The sequence below is a fragment of the Amphiura filiformis genome, chromosome 13 (genome assembly GCF_039555335.1).
Source record: "Amphiura filiformis chromosome 13, Afil_fr2py, whole genome shotgun sequence".
Classification (NCBI taxonomy): domain Eukaryota; kingdom Metazoa; phylum Echinodermata; class Ophiuroidea; order Amphilepidida; family Amphiuridae; genus Amphiura; species Amphiura filiformis.
In genome coordinates, this window is record NC_092640.1 from 18,531,255 (window position 1) to 18,543,314 (window position 12,060).

General features: G+C 36.4%; 1 protein-coding gene across 1 annotated transcript; it reads right to left on the bottom strand.

The window, feature by feature from the left end:
- Positions 1–5,794: 5,794 nt before the first annotated feature.
- Positions 5,795–11,361, bottom strand: LOC140167212 (uncharacterized). Its single transcript, XM_072190561.1, has 3 exons — positions 11,262–11,361; positions 6,594–6,737; positions 5,795–6,411 (listed from the first exon to the last, which is right to left on the bottom strand). Exons 1-3 carry the CDS (start codon positions 11,334–11,336, stop codon positions 6,238–6,240), a joined length of 393 nt encoding a protein of 130 aa, XP_072046662.1. The 5' UTR covers positions 11,337–11,361; the 3' UTR covers positions 5,795–6,237.
- Positions 11,362–12,060: the final 699 nt, after the last annotated feature.

The following is a 12,060-nucleotide window of genomic DNA, read 5'->3' on the forward strand; positions in this document are numbered from 1 at the left end:
TATCAGCAGTTGATAGCTAGTTCATCAATACTAATATCAGCAGTAGATAGCTAGTTCATCAATACCAATATCAGCAGTAGATAGCTAGTTCATCAATACCAATATCAGCAGTAGATATCTACTTCATTAATACCAATATCAGCAGTAGATAGCTACCGTAAAATGGGGTAACTTCGGTCAGCGGGGTAACTTTGGTCAGTCGAATATATTATTTTAAATGGTCATATTTTCGTACAGCAATATTGTTTTTAGTCATATTTGGTGTCAATCTGTTAAGAAATATATTTGGAAGAAATAATACTCACTCATGTCCAATTTCCTCGAAATTTATGAAAAAATCAGGATTTTTGACCAAAAATGAGCATTTTTTTACATTTTTTTCAGAAAAAATAAAAATCGATATTTGTGAGCAAGGATGTTTGCTTGATTAATTTTGCAAGGGGTCAAATGTCACAAAAACAACAACTTCCCCATATATAGCGAAGATCAATTTTTTTGATTTTTTTCTTCGTGGAATGTAATACTCTGTCCAAAGTTGGCCCAAATGCGGAGTAACTTTGGTCAGGCTATTTTTAACCCCTAGGGCACCCTTAAAAAATTATTTAAAATTTTTTTTTCAACTTCAAAGTCAAGAAGGGAGCCCTAATGTCACAAAAAAGAGATAATTAGAAATACAATTTGTTTTGTTTGGAAGCAGTGGTTTAAAAACTCTCAAAAGTGCCCAAAGTTACCCCATTTTACGGTACTTCTTCACTACCAATATCAGCAGTAGATAGCTACTTCATCAATACCAATATCAGCAGTAGATAGCTAGTTTATCAATACCAATATCAGAAGTAGATAGCTACTTCATCAATACCAATATCAGCAGTAGATAGCTAGTTCATTAATACCAATATCAGCAGTAGATGGCTAGTTCATCATTACCAATATCAGCAGGAGATAGCTACTTCAACAATGCCAATATCAGCAGTAGAGAGTTAGTTCATCAATACCAATATCAGCAGTAGATAGCTAGTTCATCAATACCAATACCAGCAGTAGATATCTACTTCATTATTACCAATATCAACAGTAGATAGCTGCTTCATTACTACCAATATCAGCAGTAGATAACTACTTCATCAATACCAATATCAGCAGTAGATAGCTAGTTTATCAATACCAATATCAGCAGTAGATAGCTACTTCATCAATACCAATATCAGCAGTAGATAGCTAGTTCATCAATACCAATATCAGCAGTAAATAGCTAATTCATCAATACCAATATCAGCAGTAGATAGCTACCCAGCAAACACAAAACGTTTTCGACATCATTCGCAAAAGGTTATAAAAGGTTATCAAAAAACGTTTAAATGTCGGGTTATATAAAGAGTACATTAATGGTATAAAACGTTTTCATAACATCAAATAACATTTGTTGGCAATTTACTACACAGCAAACACAAATGTTTTACAGAAAACATTTAAATGTCAGGTTATATAAAGGATATATAAAACGTTTTAATAACATTCCAAAAACATTTTTGAAAACTTGGTTCAATTCATTCTCCACAGACTATTATGTTGGGGTTGAAAAAATAATATGCAAAAAATGTTTGCCCAAAATATTTACAATAACGTTTTTAAAATGTTTTCACGACCTTTATATAACCCGACATTTAAATGTTATTAAAACGTTTTGTAACAAATATTTTAAGAACATTTCTGTGTTTGCTGGGTGCAAATATTTTAACATAATGTTATTTAAGTGTTGACAAAATATTTGGCCAAAAATGTTTGCAAAAATAGTTTACAATGACATTTCGAAAACATTTTAAAAATATTGTTGTAGTGTGTTTTCATTCAAAACGTTTTAAAACGATTTCATGACCTTTATATAACCCGACATTTTAATGTTATTAAAACGTTTTTACCTAAACCAAAACCCAAAATATAACTTGTTTAAAACGTTTGCTGGGGCTAGTTCATCAATACCAATATCAGCAGTAGATAGCTAGTTCATCAATACTAATATCAGCAGTAGATAGCTAGTTCATCAATACCAGTATCAGCAGTAGATAGCTAGTTCATCAATACCAATATCAGCAGTAGAGAACTAGTTCATCAATACCAACTAGCTACCTCATCAATTATCGATATTAGTTTAACACTATATTTAAGGAGCAGATACTATTTCACAAATTCTTATATCAGCAATGACAAAAATAATGTTACTACACGCGATATACGTACTCTGGAATTCTAGATGGAAATGACAAACCATCACCCAATTTAATGTTGATGAAAGCTCCTTTGACAATGGGCTCTGCAGGCTCCCAACATTGAAGGGCTCACAGCATTGATTGAGGAGGCATGTGGGATGGAAAAGGGAAAGGGAAGGTTTGTACTTCTAATCAAACATCATCATAGTTATATTAATCTCACTGAACTAGCAGAGCGATAATGAAGAGTTCCAACATATTTGCCAACGGAGGCCAACTATGTTTTTTTTATTGTAGCTACTTCGTTCGTTCTTCGATTTTTTGTTCTTCACTCGTTGTCGTCCCCTATTTTTCTTTCGCTCTTATTCTTTTTTGATTAAATTTTTTATTTATTTTGTTTGAACTTCGTTTACTGTATTATTTTCTACGTTTCGTTCTTTCATTCATTTGTTCTGATGTTTTTGTTTCATTTCTTGTTACATTATTTAAAATCATTGTAGGAAATTTTGTTTTTCTAAACCTTATGCATTGAAGAGTGGTGTTTATACAACGCGCATAAAACCGTGTTGAGCGCCCTACAATTTGGTTTGTAAAGAAACCGGAGTTGAATTCTTAGCAATTGAGGGCTCTCTACTAATCTGAGATCACACAAATTAAAGCTATGCAACGTAAAAGAGCGCCACACTAGATAACAGCCCAAATAATGACAGATTCTCAGAAGATGCAAGATACCGGTACCCTTTTTACACACCTTTTCGATTGTTAAAATCGTAATTCGTTATAGATGCAGCTAAAAAAATAAGGGCATAGCCAGGATTGATTTGTAGGGGGGGGGGGGGCGTATTTATTTCCAATAAAAGTGGACCTTAAGCCCATATGTTCTTTTTTCACCCGCATCAGAGTGGACCTTTTTGGCCTTTAGCGATGGGGGTGGGGGTCGGTCAGTCATCCCTGGTTACGCCCCTGCTTAGTGCGCACTGTTCCATGGAGACATGGTTCCGTCATTTTAAAGAACGAAACGGAAATAACAAGCCATTTGAAGCCATTTAGAACTAAAAATTCAATTTTCGAGGCTTCTTTCGGCTCTCACTCAAAGACCCCATTTAAAAAAGGGTCCTATTCTCACCCAATGCCCCCTAATTTAGATCCAAATGGTCCGTCTCTCACCCAATGACCCCATATTTTGTACATTTTGCTCTCACCGAAAGCCAAAGAACATGCTCTCCCCCAATGACCCCATATTTGTGAAATTTTGCTCTCACCGAATGCCCCTTACTTATCCCGGGTGTCAGGATAACTGCCTGTCTTACAGACAGCATTTCTGACATCAGCTTTTAGTTCAATCCTCTTCAGCCCTACCGCCATTCTTACCATGTTGATGAATGGCTCGATACACCATGACAGTCTTCTTGTGACCAATCAACAGGACCTGTATAAGTGCCTCTGATCTTAACAAGATCGAAGACCTCCAACTGCAGATGGCAAGATCGATACTACGCGCAAGCAGAAATACAGCAAAAGAGGAGTTATATGGTGAATTAAACCATCGACGATGGACTTGCAACTCCGTTCGTCGATGTGAGGTCAGCGATCGTCACGCTTGCAACATGTGGACGTAGATGGCAGCAGCATTTTTCTTTAATTAGCATAAGTCTCCACAGCACTACGCATATTTTTTACGTAGCTTTTAGTACTATCGTGGTGGCAGCAGCATTTTTCTGTACTTTTCCAATATGGCGCCGCCCTTGAATCAATTTGGTGTCTGTTGGCGCCGCCATCGGACGCCATTTAAGCGCAGAGTAATACACAGGGAAAGCCGACGCTGTCGCCACCTTTTTTGTATTGCGCTAGTATAGGAGTTGCAACGGCCTGATTAAACTGGGATTCAATTTCATCAACAAAGGTCTAAAATCGAGCAAAGAAAAGAGATGTTTTCACGTGTGTTTCAATGGGTCGCTGAATTAGTGGTGTGCTCCCTTATAAGGCATATTGGCCCAAATTAGGCCTGTCATAGAAATCAGGACAAAAACAGGGTAGATATGTGTAAAATTCCGATTTTACGGTTTGAATTCAAACTTAAGAAGTCACTTAATGATTTTAAAGCACTTTAAAGTGAAAATATGATTTAATTTTCTTAATTCAGATGTTTAAAGTTCATTAAGGGGGTACTACACCCTTGTGGTAAATTTGTGACTATTTTTGCATTTTTCTCAAAAAATAATAACACACTGGTAATAAAAGTTATGTATATTATTGGGGCAAGGAATCCAATTACTACACTGAAATTTCAGTGACTCAAGACAAGCAATTCAGTATATATGATAGGAAATGAGGTACATCCTAGCAGTACCTTATTTCTTATCATAATATACGTAACTTTTGTTACCACTTTGTTATTAGTTTTTGAGAAAAATTAAAAAATAGACGCTAGTTTATCGAGGGGTGTAGTACCCCTTATAAGTGATAAAAAAGTAAGCAAATTCGTTATTCAGGGAGTTTTGATTAACAATGTCATGTTTAGATTTTAGCACGTGTCCTTAAAACGACTCAAATGTCTGTTTTTTTCGGGGGCAAATGAAACTTAATATAAAAATATGAATGTGTAGAAACTGTATAAACTTACTTTTATTATGTTTAAAGGAATAAAAATGCAAATGTACCATTCAAAAGACACTGATGCGAGTGACATTTTTGAGGAAATTGGTCAAGACTGCTAGAATGGTCAAAATCACAAAAACTGTATATTTTCAGTATTGGACGCACAACTACAAAAGTCATTTTTTTTTTTTTTGTATATCCCAGAGCAATAAAACAAAAGTTAAGAAAGTTTCTAAAACTATGACAAACAGAACCGATTTTGAAACCTTGTCCAATATAAGGGCGCACACTGCTAAATCAATGCGCTATTTGTGTAACCCTAATGAGTTCTGGTAAAAACGGAATCTTTTTTGAGGTATTTTGGGGCTTTCTGTGGACTTGTAATAAAAAAGAAAAAGTTATAGCTTAAATAAAAGTTTGAGACCTATACATGAACTTGGATCCCAAGATGTGTAGAAACTGTAGAAACTTTCTTTTATTACGTTTAATTTAAAGGAATAAAATACAAATAAACCAGTCAAAAGACACTGATGCGAGTGACATTTTTGAGGAAATTGGTCAAGACTGGTAGAATGGTCAAAATCACAAGAAAAGAGGTGTTTTAACGTGTGTTTCAATGGGACGCGGCAGCACACCACTAAATCCTTGCGCATTTAGTGTAACTGTTGATAGTCCCGGTAAAAATAGGTCGGTAGTGCAAACAAGTGGGTGTCCCTTGGGAGCAAGAAGAGTAGCCATGATTGTTTATTATAATTAAATTACAATATATGCAATTGATCAATGTTCAGAATATCACAAAGTTTGGCTCCCGAAACTAATCCACGTGCGGACATGGTAAAGAGACATCCGTGCAAGCTGAAAATAAGGGTGGCGCTGTTCAGGTCCCCGTAGCTTAAAAGCTAGTCTCAACTTGTTTAAAAAAACAATTTTAAAATAAATTTTAATCTTTATTTAAGACATTGGTGCTTCCAAAATATGAAAAAACAAACAAACTTACTTTCATGTATATTTACACGTATTTCAATGGGAGTTTATTTAGTGGTGTGCGCCCTAGACTTCTCCGTAATCCACTTGCCCATTTTGCATACTCTGGCTATTACATTTAAGCATAAAACTCTGATTTATATTGATTTGTGTGCAACTGATAGATTTTCACATCTGTATCTGATCTTTTCAGTCACCGCACTCCCTCTGTTTGTTAGCTATCAATAAACTGGTAGATTCCAAAATCAGAATTGTTCAGTATTAAAGTGAGCCATTATAATTATGCAAGATAATGTTGCATTCAATTACTTTTATTGTTACTAATCATCTGATATTTTAAACTCTTGATGACCATTTTACTATTGAATACTTTAATTTTAATAAACATCAGTATAATTTTGAGTTCAACGAAATGGGTTCATCATGACTAATAAAAACATATTTTTAATCAAATTTGACTATGGCATAGTCTATGTGCGCCCGTATATCCGGGATGACTCCTACAGGTAGGTACATTGCCGGGAAGTGGTTTCCACCATGGTATTGGACGGGTTAATTGTATGGGTAATGACGGGATGTAACTATCCTCAATTGCAAGGTGAATATCTTCTAGGGCGATCTCCTACAAAATAATACAATAATGAAAAGCACAATGAGCATACATGATCTTTTTAATGTTCCATTTGGGTTGAAACACTTTCTTATTGAAATTATGTTGTCTTCTAGTTCTGTACAGTCATAATTATTATAATTATTATTCAATTCAATATTGACATATGATTTAAAATTCACACACTGTCATACCTGTATATCCAGGGTGGCTGCTATACATGCTAAATCAGGGATTACTCCAATGTTGCTGGGAAGTGGTTTAAACCACAGTAATGATTGTCTGAATATGTCAGACACGTCCATTTCTTCTACATCATAGTGTTCTAGGGTGATCTCCTACAAAACAATGCAATAATGAAAAGCACAATGAGCATGATACAGGGTGTCCACCCCCAAAAAGAGAGGCCCCTCATTGCACTCTCTTTTTCTCCTATTTCTGAAAGGTTGATCAACTATATTTTGGTATGTAAAGAAACCTTGAGTAGTTAGCTTTAATAAACCAAAACAATTATATCAATCGGCTCACAACTTTGTGAAGATATGCTCTTTTAAAGAAATGTACACGTTTTATTGAGGTCATTTAAAGACTGAAATGCTCCATTTAATGAGCTCTTTAATATAAGGTATGATTCTGCAATACAGGAGAAACTTCAAATTTTCATGGTCATCCCTATTATAAGCTTAAAGATTAACATAGAAAAATATAACACCTTATACTTTTGAAAGAAGCACTCTTGTCCTATTTATTAAGCTTTTCTTCTAGATCGGTGGAGAGAGAGGAGATGGAGAGCGATGTAGTCACAGGGCTCTAAATCAGTTCGGGGCACTCGTAATAACCGGACGTCTCTGATTTCAAAGACGGGTCAGTGATTTCACATACGAGGGTCTGTGATATCACATACGTCGAGCTTTGTTGACAGCTCGGCACCCGATGCAGCACATCGGAACGAAGCTGAGTGTATTAGAATAAGCTTTCCTATGTTTAGAAAATATCTACCTGTGCAAAAATTATATCTATCTGTGCAAATTCTGACAAATGGTCCCAGAACACACTTAGATTGCAACGCCCAAAATCAAATGTTTTGAAGTAAAAAAAATCCCAATTTTACTATCCAATTCATGAATTGGATAGTAAAATTGGCAGACACTCAACATGCTCAACTTGGGCTAGCTACAACCCTGATAAGGCCTATACACAACATTATTCCCACTGCGCTGGCACGTTCATCAAAATTTCTTATATCGTTTGCTACTGGGTTTTGAAACTAGGGAGTATGTGATTTATGAGACGTCTCTGAAATATGATACTGTTATGTGACATGACGCTTCAAGAGTATTTGATATCAGAGACGTCTTTGAATTAGCAGTGCCCCCGAACTGAAATTACATAGACGTAGATCGGGGGGGGGGGGGGATAAATCCCCGCAATATTTTGCCAGGGATGACGCCTGTGTATTGGTTTCTGTCGAAATTAACCTCATATTTGGCCATTTTAGCCACAAAATGTCATTTTTTTTAGCGCTTCGCGCGATTTTATTCCACTTTTGTCCCATATTTCACCAGTTTAGTTTCAATAGGCCCATGCTAAAATTTTCGCGCGCATTTGTACCATAAGGTTTACTGTACCAGGTACTAAAAAAAAAAATCCCCCTCCCCCTCCATGTCAAAAGAAATCTACGCCACTGCTTAAGTGTGTGCATAAGAGGGCGCAACACTAAATCACTCCGCATTTTATGTAACAACGAAATTCGGCTAATATAGTCCATAGTGGATATGAGATTGTAGCGACCATATCTACCGACATGTTCACTTTAAGTCACTCAATATTGGCTCATATGAATTCGACAAGTGTCTTTAATGATAACATGCAGAAAAAAACTGGACAATTGATCTCAAAAGCAATTCTCTGTGGCGGATTAAGAGAAAACCCCATTTTGAAATGTGAGTGGTGAGTTTAGTATATTTTTAGCTATTTTTTTTTTTTGCACCGCAAAATAGCGAAAAAAGTCAATGGTCATCGATATATGTCGACAAAAGTTTTGGAATCTAGAGAAACAGAGCTTTAATTTGTTACCAAATTTATTTTGCCAAGTATTGCAGGGACGCCAGAAATGGCGCTTGAAGTAGGCCGAATTCACACGTTATCCTATGGGACGCTGAATTAGTGCTGCGCCCCCTTGTAACGGCCGTCGTTATGAACGCGTTCCTTTTACATTCTTCGCGCAAAATAAGAGATGCGCTTCACAAAATGTGTTCTATTCAATCATGATGATAAACAAAGATTACAAAAAGTCATCCTCGTGAAAAATTATTGGAAAAAAAAACCACTTTATTGGCCGAGCAGGCGCCTACAAAGTCTAGATATGCGTCCAAAAATCCTCAAAAAGGCTCAAAAATGGATTTTAAGGTTAATAAACATTGTTAATCTGCATGAAGCCGTTTTGCTGAATATTCAGTAGGCCTACGCAAAAAGATCGTAATTGTTACCACTGGAACGGGGGGGGGGGGGGTATTTATACTTCAAACTCAGTAATAAATGATTTCCAAAAGAAAATGGCAACACTGATAATCTAGAAAAGAAATTAAACTTGGTTCAAAGACGTGCTCAAATTGTCGTCTGTCACTAGTTTTGTGGGTTTTGTACAAACGTTCGCATATTGGAGGAAAAGTCGAAATATTCGATTTTCGGCATTTCGGCACTGATCTTTAAAACATCATTTCTCTTGAACGGAATGTCGCAGAGACATGAAATCTTCGGTGTTGTGCTTCCAATTTGCTCTAGTTTACATAATGAGTAATAAATGTGGATTTTAAAACCTTTTAACACCTTATAAGAGGGCGCAACACTAAATCACTCCGCATTTTATGTAACAACGAAATTCGGCTAATATAGTCCATAGTGAATATGATATTGTAGCGACCATATCTACCGACATGTTCACTTTAAATGACTCAATATTGGCTCATATGAATTCGACAAGTGTCTTTAATGATAACATGCATATAAAAACGGGACAATTGATCTCAAAAGCAATTCTCTGTGGCGGATTAAGAGAAAACCCCATTTTGAAATGTGAGTGGTGAGTTTAGTATATTTTTAGCTATTTTTTTTGCACCGCAAAATAGCGAAAAATGTCAATGGTCATCGATATATGTCGACAAAAGTTTTGGAATCTAGAGAAACAGAGCTTTAATTTGATACCAAATTTATTTTGCCAAGTATTGCAGGGACGCCAGAAATGGCGCTTGAAGTAGGCCGAATTCACACGTTATCCTATAGGACGCTGAATTAGTGCTGCGCCCCCTTGTAAGAAAGAATAAGTGCAGAGAAAGGAAGAGAAAGGGATGAATAAAGAAAATAATAATTATTATTATATAGGGAGCGATCGCTATTTATGACAGGGGGAATGGGTAAATTTAGGGGGGAACACGAAATTTTTTGTGGTCTTGAGGGGGGAACCTGAAATTTTTAGTTGAACCAGGAGGGGGGATTGTTAAATTTTAAATGGAGAAAATTGGGAAAACAAGGGGAACGCGAAAATTTTGAGCGGACGCGAGGGGGGAACGCGAAATTTTTGTCGATATTTTGCCAAAACATCCATTCCCCCTGCCGTAAATAACGATCGGTCCCTAAGCATATAACAGCACTAGGCAGCCATTTAATGATGCCAAAACCTTAATGCGTTACGTAATTAAAACACCCAGTTAGATATATTTCACACCTGCCAAACACAAATCACCCAATATCGATAACTGGATGTTGAATGTACCAATATGTTTCCAATATGTCAGCGCTCAAATCGGACACAATAGAACAACAGACCTTCAGTGCGTCGTGTGCCGCAGATATCAAAATGTATACCTCAACCAATGGAGACAAGTTCTTGGAAAAGTTAACTGGTTTGTATAGGTCTGAATCAATGATTGTATGTCACAAACATTTTCATTAAAAATGTGACCAGATCTTGTTCTTGGCCAATCAGGCTAAGGTCGACAATAATAAAACTGGTGATGTAGGCAAAAGCAGAGGAGAAAAAAACCCAACAAACAATAAAAAACACAAGAAAATGGACACGTAAAATGTTCATAACTTTGCAACCAATTATTCAAGAAACCTTGGGGATTCAACATCAGTACGAGGTGTAGGTACTGAGAAGTTGGTAATGGTAGTAACTCATTTTTCAACATTTCGACTTTGGCCTGAGTGGATCAGAAAAGGTCGCAAATACAAAGCTTCTACAGACAAATAAATCATTATATTCTTTATTTACTTGGTATGAAAGCAAAATTCTTTCCATCATCATATCAGAGTATAGCGTTTTGCAAGATGTTTCAACGAACTGATATATGGGGAAGTGGGTACATCAACATTTCTTACCCTTCAATGAAAACATGTACCCACTTCCCCATTATGCAGTACGATCAGTTCGTTACATCCTGCAAAACGCTCACTCTATAGATGAAAAAAGAGCCAAAAACATGCATTTTCGGCATGTTTTCTGACAATCGAGTCACAAATATCAAAAACTTGGAGCATTCAAAATCTTGATATATGCCGAAATTTTGCTCTATTTTCACTTTTTTGTGTAGCTTTAATTAACTGGTTGGTTATAAGAATTAGTCTTAGTACAAGTCTTTGGGCTTGCTTGTAACAGCATACGAAAAACACCCTAAAAACGCATGTTTTTGGCCCTTATTTCCAAAAAATTGCTAAATATTAAAATTTGACTTTTATTGCTATTAGGACTAACTAAAGGATTAGGATTTAGCTATGTTTCATTTGGCAAAACAGGATAATATTTTTTAATCCCCAAAAATTAGGGAGTAGAGCTACAACAACATGTACATCTGCTCGCTTACCTTCGTTTGTTTGTTGACCGGTTCGTAAGTGACCTTGGACGGTTTCTTCGAATTCGAAGAAACCGTCGTCCCCATATTCGAACGAAGGATGGAAGTTATGCTTGCAGTAAACTGAAAGAACAAAGATGAAAAAAAAACAACAGGACAGTTGAGTTTGATTGCAATACTAATAATGAGGAAATCAAAAAAACTGTTTGATAAATGTAAAGCCCGTGAAGACAACCGTAAACAGATGCATCGGTAGGATTGTAGATCAAATTATTTAGATTTTTTGTGTGACAAATCCAATAAAATATACTCACTGACTTGAGCTTTCGCCATCCAGGCTGATGGCTTGATCACAAGTGATCTGGTCCACTGCATTTCCCGCGGTGTTTGGATGCACTCTCACTCCTCGGGATCAAAGTTTGTTTTAGCAGTGGATCATATACGTGACTCAGAGAAAAACAGCCGTCATCGCGGTTGATTGCATTAGCCCCTTCTTGCGGACCTGAATTGATTCTCGGATTCTTCTTGAAACAGCATTTGAGTCTTTGTCTAGTATGCTGGCCCCTCCCAATTGATAACATGATTTTCTTGGGCGACGTGATCTGTGATTGCTGACTTATGTTGTTCTGATGTTGACGCTTTTCTATTTGCTCGGGTGAACTTTGTGTCTTTGACCGTTTCAGAGTCTTTTTGATGTTCTTTTAGACGGACGCCGAATTGCCTTCCTGTTTCTCCCACATACGACTTATCACAACCTTTGCAGGGGATTTCGTAAACTGCGTCACTGGTTTCTAAGATGTCTTTCTTGTCT